General features: G+C 35.3%; 1 protein-coding gene across 2 annotated transcripts in view; it reads right to left on the bottom strand.

The window, feature by feature from the left end:
* Positions 1–3,389: 3,389 nt before the first annotated feature.
* Positions 3,390–17,374, bottom strand: part of CTSH (cathepsin H) — a 53,083-nt gene continuing 39,098 nt past the window's right edge. For both annotated transcript variants that reach the window (XM_078151119.1, XM_020965596.2), the window contains exons 8-12: positions 9,784–9,865; positions 9,627–9,695; positions 7,599–7,705; positions 6,774–6,899; positions 3,390–4,372 (exon numbers count right to left, since the gene is read on the bottom strand). In XM_078151119.1, the coding sequence (XP_078007245.1) occupies positions 4,297–4,372; positions 6,774–6,899; positions 7,599–7,705; positions 9,627–9,695; positions 9,784–9,865 (460 nt within the window). In that variant the 3' untranslated portion in view covers positions 3,390–4,296. The remainder of the gene's footprint in view (positions 4,373–6,773; positions 6,900–7,598; positions 7,706–9,626; positions 9,696–9,783; positions 9,866–17,374) is intronic.

Genomic DNA, 17,374 nt, shown 5'->3' with positions numbered 1-17,374 from the left:
CCAACCAGCAGCCAATTCCAGTAGCCCAGTTGTGAAGTGATGAGGGTGGTAGCAAGTGTCAGAAGATAAAAGGGCATAAATGAGAAATGCTGCAAAGGTAAAATGAATAAACTTTGCTAACAGATTGGATGGGGGTGGGGTTAGAGAGTGAGGGGTTCAGGATGACACCTAGGTTGCGAACCTGAGTGACTGGAAGGATGTGGTGCCCTCAACAATAGTAGGGAAGTTAGGAGAAGGCAAGTGTTTTGGGGCTGGAGGAGGATAGGGTGAGGAGAAGTGAGGAAGATAATGAATTCCATGTTGAGTTTCAGATGTCTACAGGGCATTCATTTCAAGATGTCCAATGGGCAGCTGAAGACACAAATCTAAAGTTCAACCCAAAGATTAGGACTGGATAAGTAGATTTTAAAATCATCAGCATAGAGGTGATAATTGAATCCTTGGGAGCTGATGATGCCACCAAGTGAAATAATATAGAGGGAGAAGAAAAGTAGACCCAGGACAGAGCCCTGTGGGACACCCAAGGTTAGTGAGGGTGACCTGGATGAAGACCCAGCAAAGGAGACCAAGAAGGAGTCATCAGATAGGAAGAGAAATAAGAGAGAATAGAGTCATGAAAACCTAGAAAGAAGAGAGTATCAAGAGGAATCAAAGTGTCAAAGGCAGTACCAAAGGCTGCAGAAAGATCAAGAAGGATGGGATTTGAGAAAAGGCATTGTATTTGACAATGAAGAGAGAGAAGTTTTGGAAGAATGATGAGCTAGAGAGCTAAGAGAATGAAAAGGAAAAAAGTGGAGAAAACTATTGTAGATGGCCTTCTTAGGGAGTTTCAGCACAAAAGGTAGGAGAGATATGGGATGCTAGCTAGCAGAGATCAATTGAGAGATTTTAAGGATGGAAAAGATGTGGGCATGTAGGCAGTAGGGAATCATTCAGTAGACAGGTAGAAATTGATGCTTATTAAAAGTGAGGATGATAGAGGGAGCTGCTGGAGAAGATAGGATGGAATGGGATCATTTGTGTCTGTAGAGGAGTTTGCCTTAGTAAGGAGGGCCATCTCATCATGTGAGACAGGAATGAAGGAAGAGATAGTAGCATATCTGAATGCTATGAAATGAAGAGAGGAGATGAGGAAGTTCTCAGTGAATCTGTTTAATTTTTTCAGTAAACTATGATGCAAGGTCCTCAGCTGAGAGGGTGGGGGAGGAGAGGGAGCCATGGGAGGTTTGAAGAGGAATGAAAAGGGTTGGAAGAGCTGGCTGTGGTGAATGGGACAGTAAATTGATCAGGGAAGTGTAAAAAAGTTGCCTTTCAGGGGTGAGGGCCCAGTTGATGTAATGTAACATAAATTTGTAATGGACCCAGTCAGCATGGTTTCAGTATTTTCTCTGGCCTTGTTCAGCAGTTAAGTGTGCAAGGAGATAGGTATCACAATGGATAGAGTGCCAGGCCTGGAATCAAGAAGACTTGAGTTCAAATTTGACCTCAGATACTTACTGTGTGACCCTGGGCAAGTCACTTAACCCTGTTTGCATTGGTTTCATCATCTGTAAAATGAGCTGGAGAAGGAAGTGGCAAACCACTCCAATATCTTTGCGAAGAAAACCCCAAATGGGGTCATGAGTCAGACAGAACTGAAACACGACAAGACAGTGTGCAAGGGAGATAGTGATAGAGGGCCTGATCCAAGCCTGGTGCTTGGCAGGGCATGATCAGCAAGAGGATAAGGGACCAAGGGACTTGAGAGAAATGGAAAATGTGGTGTTGAACTGTTTCCCCAAGGGGTTAATATGGGAAAGGGAGAAGAATATAGCTAGTACGGGGTGATAGCTTGGGAAAGAACTGAAGTGTTGAGGAATTGGAGGTCAAGATGTGGATGAAGAACAGGGTTTGGGGCTTCAAGGTGAGAGAGAGGTGGAATGACAATAAAATGTGATCAGTCAAGGGAATTTCTATTTGTGGGTAATGGAAAGATCAAGAATATGACCGTTGTTGTGGGTGGCTAAAGTATGGTGGAGGAGCAGGTCATGTGAAGTGAGTAAGCTGAAGAACTTTGAGGTTAGGGTGTTTGAGGAAGTATTGACATGTTTGTTGAAGTCCCCTACAATGAGAGCAGGAGCTGAGGAGGAGAGAAAAACTGGGTATCCATAACTGAAAGTCAAACTAGGAAGCTGAAGGAAGAAAACAGGAAACAAGGGGTAGTGCATTCCTACAGCCCCCTTCTCTGCTCAACATTCATGGACCCATATCCAGCTTAGAGCTTTACCAATATATAGGAGAGAGAGAGACTATAACAAAAAAAAAAGTACAGTTATTAAGCAATCTTCCTGTCTGGGTCCTTTAAAAAATTTCCACTTTCATTTCTGAAGATATGTAGCCAGGAATTTTGTCAGAGTTCAAAGGAGATAGAATGGTAGAACCTCTGTAATATTTCTTTATTTTTTAAATAACAAATTTATTTATTTTTTAGTTTTCAATATTCACCTCCGTAAGATTTTGAGTTCCTGATTTTCTCCCTATCTCTTCCCTCTCCCCACAAGACAGCATGTAAATTGATATAGGTTCAACATATACATTCATATTATACCTATTTTCACATTAGTCATGTTGTAAAAAAGAATTAGAACGAATGGGAGAAACCATGAGAAAGAATAAGCAAACAAAAAAAGAGCAAATAATATGCTTTAATCTGCATTCAGACTCCATAGTTCTTTTTCTGGATGTGGACAGCATTTTTCATGAGACTTTTGAAACTGTCTTAGATCCTTGAATTGCTAAGAAGAGATAAGTCTATCAAAGTTAGAAGAGATAATATTAAAGTTTGCAATATTTTTAGGATTGGTTTGGGGTCAGGAATTTGCCTTTTGGTTTACAAAATATTTTGAACTTTTGGGGAAAATTGAGGAGAAAGGAGAGCAGTAGGAGCCAAAATCAGAACAAGGAATGGTAATAGTTGAAGCCATCTCTTCCCCATTCCTAAGCCCCAGCACTAGTGATATTACAGAAGATGTTGCCAAGGTCTGGATGATGGTGATATGGAAACTGGCAGTGTGTAATGGGTAGGGGACCATAGTTTGTCCAAGGTTGATTTCTGATGCCTTCTACCTGACCTCCTGCTGCTAGAGCTGTTTGGTACTGTGCAAGCAGAGACTGCAACATATTTATAACCTCATAAATGTAGACCAAAAAGCCAAGTCACTATTTTATTAAGACTGTGTTTCAAAATGTATCCTCATGATTCATTTCAGTAGTGTTTGGAAGTCTTTCAGGGCACAAAACATCTGTTCTGAATTAAATAGGACTTTTGCTGATTGTTATTTCAAATGCTAGTACATGAAGTGCCTTTAACAAGTACAACTTTTAAAAAAGACCAGAACGAATGAAACAAATTGTGAAGTAGTCAAGTATCTTTATTCAGTTTATTTGTATGCAATAGCATGTCAGTCCCAATAAAATAACATTTTGGCTAAGAATTCCCAGGTGTCATTGCTGTGATGCTTAGTAAGGCAAGTGAAAATTATGCTGGCAGAATTTTGAAGAGCTCCACATAATGTTTCATTCTATCACGTGCATCACCTTTATTTTGCAAATGGGGAAATAGGTAGTGAGAGGTTCTGAGGTCTGCTCAAAGGCAAGGTGATTCAGTGGTCAGGTTTAGTTTCAGCTGAGTCAAATTTTACCTTGACTCAAACTGACTCTAAGCCAAAATGATTTCAAATCTAATGTGTATCCAGTAGATCAAATGGACTTCTTATCAAAACATATATGTTTTAAAACAGCAACTAGCACATGGCAAAAATAGATTTTTAAAAAATCATGTATTACTATAAAATACATTTGATTTTTAAAAAAAGGAAGCTTGCTGCCAAAAGAATAAAAATTACCTGAGAATGAAATGGCCACCATAGTATTGTGTGGTTTTCCATGTAAAAAAAGTGGTGCTTTTATTACCTCTTGACTCACTTGAATGCTTGTGTAAAAATCCCTGGGAGCAGTTTGCTACTTAGTGTCCTTGTTTGGTAAGAGCTTTAATCAGCAAGGTAAGAAAAAGGATGAATTCCTTGGCTGCATTGCTAGATGGATGTTATAGGAGGACAGAAACTATTTGAAAACTTTCTATTCTACAAAGCTGACTTCCCTAAGGACTTTTTCTAAGGTGAGGCAGAAGGTCAAGAGACTAACTTTGGGTTCTCATAGCCAACTTAAAACTCAGGGTTCATTCACTTAGGTTTTATATGTTGTATTTCAGCACACGTCTTTTTTTTTCATCTTTGCCCATCCCTACGTATTTTCAGGTTACATTAGTGGGATGGGATAAGACGCACAGTCAGCAAGACCACACATGTTCTTTCCACGCTCAATAAGGAAGTACCTGGAGCAATCAGAAGAGAAATGAGGATTAGAGAAGAAGCCTCATATTACTGGGAGATCAAAAGACTAAGCAGCACTGAAAACAATCATCTGACTCTGGAAAGGGGGCTGTGTCCTGAAAAGCGGAAATCCATGGAAGAGGGGATAACTGAGAGCGTAAAGCACGTGTCTGGGACAAGCAGTGACTCCTGTAGGGGTTTGTGGTGACTAATGATTTCTAATCTTGGTGGGAATTCGTACTTTTCTTAAGAGGTATCACAAAATTCCCAGAGCAAAATGCATTTTAATACACCTTCCTCTTGCCCTCCATACCTAGTAAATCATATAATACTTAAGAAGAAAAATGGGAGAAGTACCAAATTGAAGTATGTAATGTCACAAGTCTACATATTTTCATCCTCCATAATTTGTGTGTGTGTGAAATTTATTTTTAGTTTCCTATATGTCTAGATAGGGGCCTAGTTTAAATCTTTCTGATTTTTCTAATTAGGAACTCACTGCAGGTCACAGATCTTTGGTTTTAGGAAAGTTCTTTAAAGAAATAACCTTCAACCAAAATCACTTTTTGCAAATGAATGACAATCTCTGCAAGAGTCAGAATACAGTTAGTTACACATACAGATAGGCTGAATGCTCTTGCAGACAGGGGATGGAATTTGCAAGAATTCATAAAAATGCATAATTAAACCAATATGCTACAGGAGGGTAGGCTGTGGTCTCTTAAGACTGTGGCACAGGGGAGATGTGAAAACAGGGAAACTGCTCCCTTTTCTCTCTTCCTCTTACAAACTTCTCTTCACAGTTGTGAAACTTGTGACTTTCTACCAGGAAACATTGGTAGTTAGTTGGATGGGAAGAGAAAGCAACATTTTGGTGCATTATTGACTTCCCAAGTTAAGTGCCACATTTTGCTATATTCCAAAATCAGATATTTGCATCTTCCTCAAGGACTTTTGCCCTTCAATTTTATTAATTGAAAGTACTAGCTTTGAGTATTATAGTATCTAATAGGAAATCACTTTGTAATTTATGGATGTCACTTAATATATTCAAGTTCTTTTCCTTAACAAGGAAAGTAACTTTTCCTTCTGATTAATCTATTCACAATCCTTTTTCTTAAATGATACTTCTCCCAATAAGAAATTTTGAAGCTACTAAATCATTAAATAATCTATGTTAATTTTTTGGGTGTAATTTGTTCTGTGATTGAAATTAACCAACTAAAGATTTGAAGGAAGATGCCATATCAATATAAATAACTTAATAAATTCAGTATGAGCTTCAAACTATAATGGAATACTTTTACTCAGATATAAAATGAGGTTTGCAGTCCTTTATTAAACCAAGACCTTTTATACCAAATCGGCTTATAAACACTAAATACAAACGATTGTGAAAATACTTAAATCTCTTACTTAATAATTCAATAGTAACTTTGTTTGAAGTACAAAGCATCTATGCTTTCCTTCTTTAGAAGGATGGAGCTACCTTTGGTGAATAGGTATCTGAAAAGGCTTTGAGTTCTTTATGAGAATAAATTTAAAAGTAGTTCGAAATGAAAAATTACTTGAGTCTTTGAAATTCAACACTGTATTTGACGAGGAAATGAAGTCACATACTTCCCTGTGTGTATTGGGTTAGGGTTAGGATTAGAGTTAGGGTTAGCAGTGTAATAAAAAGGGGGAAAAAAAGCTTTCTATTATGATCCCAATACACAATTAGCTACACTAGCAATGTTATACGAGACAAGTCCCAGTGAAAAAGGAAAGGGCTAGGATTCAGAAAATGTTTCTGAGCTTCATTTCCACATCTATAAAATAGCCACGATACTGTACACCCTGCCAACCTCCCAGATATTATTATGAAGAGATAATAGATAGGAAGCCACTGTGAAAAATTAGAGGTATTATATGCATATAAGCCATCATTAATAAACCCAATTTTTTTGTTTGCTTGAGAACTATAACTGAGAATCTTTATCATACATCTTTTTCCTTTTCCCCTTCTACTTTTTTTTAAATAGTATTTTATTTTTTCCCAATATAATGCACTTTTAAAAACTGATACTTTCTTTTCTTGTTGATTCAAAGATGATGGCATTTGCTCACCAATAGAAGGCTATATACTTGTTATTCACATTGAGGTGATGGATTTGCAACCCTCACCTCTCCACCCCCATGGCAAATATTTAAGACATCTCATTCAAAATTATTTGTAGTATTTGGCAGTGTAACAGGTAAAAGCTAAATGGTTTATTTGGGAATTGAATCTGTGATGTTGGCCCTTTTTGTCCTAAGTACTAACTGAGCTAACTGTATGTAGGCACCAGGAACAGGCAGGAGCCTGAAGACTTTTAATCAGCTATGGATAATTTAGTTAAATGATAATCCAGAGTTTCTTACCCATTGTTGCCCCAGGATGTACCCCAAGAGTTTTTCACAATCCAGTAAGGTATTCCATTTTCTTCTCCATACCCAACTGCAAGCACTGCATGATTCACTTTGTCTGGACTTTTAGAGCACTTGGGGCTGAAAAATAAATCAAATGAAAAAGTTTATAAAAGTTAGACCTACATCATTGTTCCTGTTACTATCATACTAAAAGTCTTCAGATATCTGGGAGCTTGCTATTCAAAAGGAACCCTGGGTTAAGATCCTCTGTTGAAGTGAGTTCAATGCAATAAACTTTTCATTTGGTGCCTTCTACATATTACGCACTATGCTAAGCATTGGGGACACAAAGAAAAAAACAACAGTGTCTGCCCTCAAGACACTTATATTCTGCCATCAAGAATCCTTCTGCTTCTGAAGGGATTCACATTTCCTTAATTACCCACTTTATAAATTTATATTTATCCTTTCTAAAAAATTCATATTTATTCCTAAAAATAGCTACATGTATAGTGGAATTCCTAGAATTTAGAACTAACTCACTGAACATATAACTTGGTTTTCTCTTCTTTCCTATCCTTAGGTCTCTTTTATGGGACTACAAAGTATTGCCAAGCAAACTGGTAATGTGGTCACAGAATTCTTACTGCAATTTTGTATTTTTGGAGTTCTAAGTTTTATTTCTGCCCTAGATTCTACAATCTAAGTGGTATTTTTGGCCACAGAATTGGCAACTCTTAGAGATTCATAACAAAACTTAACAAGACTTTTAAGTGATTACTGAAAACTACTATTAGGTAATGTTTTTTTTGTTCTTTTATGTATTGAAAAACTCACTTGGAATATATGCCTTCACGGTAGCTCAGAAAGTCAGCAGTCACTTCAAAAGCAAAACTGACAGGGTTATGGTGGGCCACGGCTTCAGTCATAGCTTCTTCATCATACTGAGGGGGAAAAACAATACCCTGAATTATGCATTTTATTTTGACCTTTCTCATTCCTTTTCCTCTTTTATTATTAGATTTACACACCTGATAAAAATACAACTCAAACTGAAAATTCCCAAAGGGAAAGAATAGCCTTTTCCTCATTTTTAAAAAAGAGAAAATAAGCACACCCAGGCACTAGGGGGCATGTTTATTTTTGCTGTGGTCCTAAGGACTAGTACTTTAGTTATATCAGCTAAATATGTAGCTGCTTTAGTGAATTATACATATTTTTCCTATGATGAAAAAATGTTACACAATGGAAGTGTGACTCTTATGCGAAATCTGTCTTTAGATTAGTGGATGTCGTAGCTCAATCCAAAGTGAGAGAGTGACTATAAAAGATATGTTATTATCTATCACTTTACAAGGAGTATTTGGATCTTCTCTAATACAAACTAATCATTGTAACTTGCAGTTATGTTGAAGCTAACCAGAAGAGAGGTGTAATGGGGTTAAGATAAAGATGCTGCTTACTATTTCTTTTATTTGAGGAAAAAGTCAGAGCTCTGTCTTGCTGCTTCTAAGACTCTTGTGAGGTTCAAAGGTCATAGACTCAGACACCATAACATTTCAGACATTAGATACTATCTAGTCCATAGGTCCTTAACCTTTTTTGCATTATGGATCTCTTTGGCAGTCTGATGAAGCCTATGTACTGTTTCTCAGTGTGCATAAAATGCATAAAATAAGATACATGGGATTATAAAGGAAACAAATTAAAGGAAATAAAAAAATTATATTGATAAGATTATCAAAATATTTTTTCAAAAACCAAGTTCACAGACCCTCTTTTAGGTTAGGGACTCCAAACTATTCCAAACACTTCATTTACAGATGAAGAAACTGAGACTCAGAAAGATTAAATGACTTGTCCAAGGTCACATGGGTACTAAGTGAAAGTAGAACCAGGATTTGCATGCAGATCATTTGCTAGCAAATCCCAGAAAAGCAAGGGAAAGCAAAATTAACTGCATATTATGATTAATACCTTCCATTTTTAAAATCAATATGCCAATCAAGAAAGCTTTTGTTTTTATTAAATATACTATTTATCCATGTATAAGAAATGTTTTCTGTTCTATAGTCTAATTATACCTGGAAGATGACATCTCAGATTTGCCCAGGAGATCAGAGCTCTACTAATTTTCCCTAACCAGATGACTTTTTATGGTATTTTAATATAATATTCAGATTATAGTTTGTATCGTCAAGGTATCCAGGTAAAATGAACAAATTAAGTAGCCAGTCAGAATTAATTCCATCTCCAAAATGGATTTTTTTGCTTGAATTTTTTCTCTTTATCCATACTAGCTGGTTAATTGATATTTATACCAGATAGAGCTTGGAAGAACAAGGAAATATAGAGTTACACCATGTTACAAGCATGGTGGTTGAGATGTCATTATAAGAAATATCACTATCAGAAAATTTTATTGTAACAAAAATATTTGATGACTACTACATCCTCAATACAGCAAATTAATAATACTAATAATAGCTAGCAATTATGTAGCACTTTAAGATGTAATGGAAATATTACAAATATAAATATTAATGTGATATACAATATAATTCTCATGACAACCCTGGAGGGTAGATGTTATTACTATCTCCATTTTACAGATGAGGAAACTGAAGCAGAGGTTAAATGACTAGTCCAGGCTCACACATGAAGTGTCTGAGGTTACATTTGAGCTCAGGTCTTCCTAATTCTAAGTTCAATGCTATAGCACTGTGCCACCTACCTGCCTCCACTGTGAATTCCCATACAATGAAAGAATTGGCACAACTGCTGTGGTGAAAGGGTATTTAATCATAGAAACCTCTTTGTATATTGCTCCCACAGTATTGTTACCCAGGGACCTTTTGTACTCACAAGTGTTATGTTGACCACATCTTTGACAAAAGCAATGGCTTTGTTTGGTTGGAATTTGCAAGTGCCATCCTGTTTAAAACAGCAACACCATTGAGAATCAATTATGTATAGTACAACTATTCCAACAATATTGTTTTAGGTTAGATATCAAGAATACCTTTCCTTCATAAGGATATGTGTCTTCTCCCATAATTCCTTTGTTATACATTATATATTCAAAAGCTTGGCTTGGGAGACCCCTGTAAAACAATTCAATGACAAGCTTATTATGACTACAAAACAATTTTTTTGATAATTGGTAATCACATATATATGAATTCATACTACAATTGATTTTTTCCTAAACCAAGTAAAAGTTACAATATATTTATCTAACTTTTCACATTTGCAATACATCCAATAACACATTTTTTGATTATGTCAGAATGCAAAGTGACAGGATGCAGCCCCTTGCCTCCTAACTTTTAAGTCAAATGTTGTGCTACTGTATATTAGTATAAACATGGGAATATTTGCCTTGATTTTCATGTAAGCTCAGTAAACTGAATGGAACCTACTTGAACTCAAAATTCAACCAAATTTGCTTTTGAGAAAACTAACAGTCAAGCTCTAATTCAGAACTGTGTTCTAGATCTCCATTGTAATCGCCTGTTATATGGAGTTAAAGCTAGTTTTGTCCAAATTAGAATGTAGGTTTGTGTTGTTTTAAATCAGCAATTGATAATTAGATCCTGTTAACATTTGTTCATTAATTCGACAAGTGGTGCTGGTCCATATCCAAGGAACTTTATTATCTAATAAGGTAAGAATATCAATAACTATACTGCAAGGTAGAAAATAGAAATGGTGTAAGAGAACTACAAAACAAGTTCCATTTGGAGCAGAGAGAGAAGATAGCCTGATGGGAAACTGAGGGAAAGCTTCATGAATGGGGTAGTATAGGATATGGTTTTGAGCTTTCCAATCAAAATGACCAAGTGAGTTCTCAAAGGGAGGCAGACTCCTCAAATAACCCTTACAAAGAAACAAACCCAATAACATACCAAAGAAAAAAAAAAACCAGTATTTTAAAATGAGCAAAACAACAGTATTAACGTGCACAGACACACAGACACACACACCCCAACAGAAACTGTAGGACAATTGGACCAGCTAAGAATACTAGAAGCAATGCAGTGGGAATAGGAAGCCATGCAAAGAAGATATACAAAGATATGAAGATGAATATTTCTTGAATGAAAGGCACAGATGGCTGTTACATTATGGGCAGAGACAGGGAAGAGTGGAGGCTATTTCAGGCAGGGAAATAGCAGGAACAAAAGCTGTAAGAAAGTTTAGGTAGAAGGTAAAGCTGGAGCATTAGGTTGAGGCTAGAGCATGGAGAGACTTGAATACTAGACTGAGGAGTCTATCTGATTTGGTATTTAATGAGGAGCCAATGAAAAATTTGAATAAGAGAGTGACCAAAGCTGTGATTTATTAAGATTAACCTGGCAATGACTTATAGAATAGATTGAGGGCACAGACCAGGTAGAAGGCAAATCTACATGACAAGTAATAAACAGAGTGTTGAAATGTAACAGTGGTAGTGGGAATTAAAAAGAGGGGTTAGGAACAGGAGATGCTTTGAGGTAGAATTAATAGGACTTTTCAATGGATAGGATATGGAAGATGACATAGAAGTGAAAAATTGCTAGGGTTTTGAGTCTGGATAGGGTGGCACCATTAGCAGGAACAGGAAAGTTAGAAGGAAAAACTATTTCATGGGGGGAGATTAAGTTTAGTTTTAAATAATTGGAAGAGCAACAATTGGTCTAGTTCCTTCAGATATCTTAGCAACTGAAATGAACCAATTCAGCTGAGAGTTAGTGCTTGATTAATTGAGCTGATCAAGTCAATCTTCCATAGAGATACAGCCCCAAATCCAAATCAAACAATACCTTCAGAAAGAACCAGTGAATTCCTAGAATCTTCTTCAGTAACCAAATATATGGCTATTCTACAAGGTAGTCTTTGCTTAGTTCAATTTAATTCATTTTGGCAAATATTTATATAGTGTTGTATGAATACTATGATGGATAAATATATCTATATAACTATGTATTTATGTATCATTTTGAAGGGATTATAAATTTCTTGGAACATAAACAAATCACTTAAATAACAATAAAAGGCTGAAGATGATAAGTGCCAAAGTGATTGTTATAAACAGTATTCATGTAATGGCTGGAGTTCTGGATTTGGATATAAGACGACCTGATTTCAAATCCTGATTTGCTCATATACTAGCTATGTGACTCTGGGCAAGTCATTTAACTTCTTCAGCTTCAGTTTCTTCATCTTAAAATGGGGATAATAAAAGCACATATGTTACATGTTGGTTATGAGGTTCCGATGAAATAACATATATAAAGCACCTTGCAAACCTTAAACCACTATATAAATGCTAGCTATGTAAAGGGAGGAGGGAGATAAGTGAAGCATGGCTGGGGCTTTCCTGAAATTGGGTTTTTACAAATATAATGATTAATTCAAGTTGGTGGGACTTGAACTTTGTCTGCAGGCAATCAAGAGACAGTGCTAATTTTTAAATTGAGGAGGGACATGACAAAGCAGTGTGTTTTTAAGAATTAAACCTACAGTGACATTGAAGATGTAATGTGAAGAAATAGAAAGCAGAAGTGAACAGACCAGTTACACAGCTCTTGTTATTCAGTATTTTAACAAGTCAACAAACTAAATTAAATACTTATTATGCAGAATATCTGCAATGATCTAGCTAGGAGCCTGGACTGTGATAGCTGAGGGAATGGAAAGAAAGTAAGAGGCAAATTGGAGAGACTTTTAAAAAATGTATTATTTTCCCCCAATTACATGTAAAAACAATTTTTAACATTCTTTTGTTTTTTTTAGTTTTGAGTTCCAAATTCTGTCCCTTCTTTCCTCCCCTTCCCCCTCCCTGACACAGTAAACAATCTGATATAGGTCATACATATGCAATCATGTAAAACATTTCCGTATTAGTCATTTTGTGCAAGGAGACTAAAACAAGAAAAGAAGGAAAGAAAGAAAGAAAGAGAAAAATAGTATGCTTCAGTTGGTATAGAGACATCATTTCTTTCTCTGGAGACATACAGCATTTTTCTTCCTAAGTCCTTTGGGATTGTCTTGGATCATTGTATTACTGAGAGTAATTAAGTCATTCACAGTTCTTCATTGTATCATATTGCTGTTGCTGTGTACAATGTTCTTCTGGTTCTGCTCACTTCAATTTGTATCAGTTCGTTTAAGTGTTTCCAGGTTTTTCTGAAATCATCCTGCTTGTCCTTTCAATCATATTCCATTCCAATCACATACCATAACTTGTTTAGCCATTCCTCAATTGATGGGCATCCCCTCAATTTCTAATTCTTAGCCACCACAAAAAGAGCTGCTATAAATATTTTTGTTCAAATAAGTCTTTTCGCTTTTTAAAAAAATCTCTTTGGGATGCAAACCTAGCAGTGGTATTGCTGTATTAAAGGGTATGCATGGTTTTATAGCCCTTTGGGCATAGTTCCAAATTGCTCTACATAATGTTTGAAGCAGTTCACAACTCCAGCAACAGTGTATTAGTGTCGCAATTTTCCCACATCCCCTCAAAATTTATCATTTTCCTTTTTTGTCATACTAGCCAATCTGATATATGTGAGGTGGTACCTCAGAGTTGTTCTAATTTGCGTTTCTATCAATAGTGATTTAGAGCATTTTTTCATATGATCATAGATAGCTTTGATTGTTTTGTCTAAAAGCAGACTGTTCATATCCTCTGACTATTTATCAACTGGGGAGTGACTTGTATTCTTATAAATTTGACACAATTCTCTATACGTTTGAGAGATGAGGCCTTTATCTGAGATACCTGCTGTAAAAATTTTCTCCCAATTTCCTGCTTTCCTTCTAATTTTGGTTGCATTGGTTTTGCAAAAAATTTTTAATGATCAAAATTATCCATTTGACATTTTGTAGTATAGCTCACTATATCTTGTTTAGTTCTAAATTCTTTCCTTAACCATAGATCTAACAGATAAAGCATTCCATGTTCTTATAATTTGCTTATGATATCACTTTATGTGTAAATCATGTTCCCGTTTTAACCTTATCTTGATATCTGATCTGAGATCTTGGTCTATATCTAGTTTCTGCCATGTTGTTTTCCACTTTTCTCAAAAGTTTTTGTAAATAATGAATTTTTGTCCCAAAAGCTTGGATCTTTGGGTTTATCAAACACTAGATTACTATGATCATATACTACATTGTACTGTATCCTAATCTATTCTACTGATCCATCACTCTATTTCTTAGCAGTACAAGATAGTTTTAATGATTCCTCCTTTATAATACAGTTTGAGATTTGATATGGTTAGACCATCTTCCTTCACATTTTTTTCATTGATTCCCTTCGTATCCTTGACTTTTTGTTCTTCCAAATGAATTTTATTATTATTTTTTCTAGCTCTATAAAATTTTTTTTGATAGTTTGATTGGTATGGTACTGAACCAATAGATTAATTTAGGTAGAGTTGTCATTTCTGTTGTATTGGCTTGGGCTACCCATGAGCAATTAATATTTTTTGAATTGTTTAGATCTGACTTTATTTGTGTGAAAAGTGTTTTATAATTGTGTTCATATAGTCCTGAGTTTGTCTTGGCAGGTAAACTCCCAAGTATTTTATATTGTCTACAGTTTTTTAAATGGAATTTCTCTTTTTATTTCTTGCTGCTGGACTTTGTTGGTAATATGTAAAAATGCTGATGATCTATGTGGGTTTATTTTATGTCCTATGACTTTGCTAAAGTTGTTTATTGTTTCAAGCAGTTTTTGTAGTTGATTCTCTAAGTATGTTATCATATCATCTGCAAAGAGTGATAGTTTTGTTTCCCTATTGACTATTCCAATTACTTCAATTTCTTTTTCTTCTCTTATTGCTATAGCTAGCATTTCTAGTACAATATTGAATGATAGTGGTGATAATGGGCATCCTTGTTTCACTCCTGATGTCATTGGGAAGGCTTTTAGCTTATCCCAATTACAGATAATGCTTGCTCACAGTTTTAGATAAATATTACTTATCATCTTATGATAAGCTTTATTGATTCCCATGGTCTCTGGTGTTTTAATAGGAATGTGTACTGTATTTTGTTGAAGACTTTTTCTGCAACAATTGAGATAATTATATAATTTCTGTTGGTTTTGTTATTGATACGGTTAATTATGTTGATAGTTTTCCTATTGAACCAGCCTTGCATTTCTGGTATAAATTCCACCTGGTCACATTGTATGATCCTTGTGATATGTTGTTGTAATCTCCTTGATAGTATTTTATTTAAAATTTTTGCATCAATATTTATTAGGGAAATTGTTCTATAGTTTTCTTTTTCTGTTTTTGCTCTTCCTGGTTTAGGTATCAGTATCATATTTGTGTCATAAAAGGAATTTGGTAGGACTTCTTCACTTGCTTTTCCCAATAGTTTATATAGTATTGAGATTAATTATTCTTTACATGTTTGGTAGAATTCAATTGTGAAACTATCTGGCCCTGGGGATTTTTTCTTAGGGAATTGATTGATAGCTTGTTCAATTTCTTTTTTCTAAGATTGAGTTATTTAAGTATTGTATTTTATCTTCTGTTGATCTGGGCAATTTATATTTTTGTAAATATTTATGCATTTCATTTAGGTTGTCAGATTTATTGGCATATAATTGGGCAAAATAACTTTTTTTTTTTGGTGAGGCAATCAATGGGGGTTAAGTGACTTGCTCAGGGTCACACAGCTAGTAAGTGCAAAATAACTCAATAATTATTTTAATTTCCTCTTCATTGGTGGTGAATTCACCCTTTTCATTCTTGATACTGGTAATTTGGTTTTCTTCATTCTTTTTTTCTTTTAAATCAAATTAACCAATGGCTTATCTATTTTATTGTTTTTTTTTTTCACAAAACCAGCTTCTAGTTTTATTTATTCAATGGTTTCCTTACTTTCAATTATATTAATTTCTCATTTCTTCTCAGGATTTCCAATATGCTGTTTAATTGGGGATTTGGAATTTGTTCTTTTTCTAGTTTTTTAGTTGCATGCCCAATTCGTTGATCTGCTTTTTCTCTATTTTATTGATATAAGTGTTTAGAGATACAAATTTTCCCTTAAGTACTACCTTGGCTGTAGTCTATAACTTTTGGTATGTTGTCTCATTGCTCTAATTCTCTTTAATGTAATTATTGTTTCTATGATTTACTCTTTGACCCACTTATTCTTTATGATTAGATTATATAGTTTCCAATTAATTTCAATCTATTTTTCATTAATCTCTCATGTAATTTTTGTTGCATTATGATCTGAAAAGGATGCACTTAATATTTATGTTTTTCTGCATTTGTTTGTGAAGTTTTTATGCCCCAATACATGGTCAGTTTTTGTGTAGGTGCCATATATGGCTGAGAAAAAAGAATAGTCCTTTCTGTTCCCATTCAATTTTCTCCAGAGATCCATCATATCTAACTTTTCGAACATTCTAGTCACCTCCTTAACTTCTTTCTTGTTTATTTTTTGGTTAGATTTGTCTAGTTCTGAGACAGGAAATCTGAGGTCCCCCACTAATATAGTTTTGTTGTCTATTTCCTCCTGTAATTAATTTAGCTTCTCCTTTAAAAATTTAGATGCTGTACCATTTGGTACATATACATTTACTATTGATACTACTTTACTGGCTGTGGGCCCTTTTAGCAAGATAAAATTTCCTTTCTTATCTCTTTTAATTAGATCCATTTTTTACTTTTACTTTGAGATCATGATTGCTGCCTCTACTTTTTTTTTTTACTTCAGCTGAAGCATAATAGATTCTGCTCCAGCTCCTTACCTTTACTGTGTGAGTGTCTCTGTGCTTTAAATGTGTTTCTTGTAAACAGCATATTGTAGGATTCTGGTTTTTAATCTACTGGGCTATCTACTTTTATTTTATGGGTGAGTTCATGCCATTCACATTTACAGTTATCATAACTAACTGCATGTTTCCCTCCATCCTATTTTCCTCTTGTTTATCTTTTTCTCTGTCTTACCTTTCACCCTGTCCCTCCTCACAAGTGTTTTACTTCTGATCACCACCTCCCCAACTTTGCTCATCCTTTTATCAGTCTTCCCCCATCTTTTTTAATCCCTGTCCCTTTTTACTTCCCTATAGGGTAAAATAGATATCTGTATCTAACTGAGTATGTATATTATTACCTCTTTGAGCCAATGCTGATGAGACTAAGTTTCAAGTGTTGCCTGCCATACCCCATCATTCCCTAACTATAATAGCTCTTTCACACCTCTTTTATGTGAGGTAATTTACCCCATTTTATTTCCCTATTGCCTCTTCTTCTAGTGCAATCTTCTTTCTCACTCCATAATTTTTTTTGGGGGGGATATCATCCCATCATAGTCATCTCACATCTGCACCTTCTGTCTATGTATACTTCTTCTAATTGTCCTTATGGTAATTAAGTTTTTTTTTTTTGGCTAGGCAAGGGGGTTAAGTAACTTGCCCAGGGTCACACAGCTAGTAAGTGTCATGTGTCTGAGGCTGGATTTGAACTCAGGTCCTCCTGAATCCAGGGCCGGTGCTCTATCCACTGCACCACCTAGCTGCCCCCGAGTAATTAAGTTCTTAAGAGTTAGAAATATCTTGCCATGTAGGAATATATGGAGAGACATTTTGAAAGAAGGAT

The sequence above is a fragment of the Phascolarctos cinereus genome, unplaced genomic scaffold (genome assembly GCF_003287225.1).
Source record: "Phascolarctos cinereus isolate Bilbo 61053 unplaced genomic scaffold, phaCin_HiC Scaffold_3;HRSCAF=262, whole genome shotgun sequence".
Taxonomy (NCBI): Eukaryota; Metazoa; Chordata; class Mammalia; order Diprotodontia; family Phascolarctidae; genus Phascolarctos; species Phascolarctos cinereus.
This window is presented reverse-complemented; position numbering and strand designations above follow the sequence as displayed.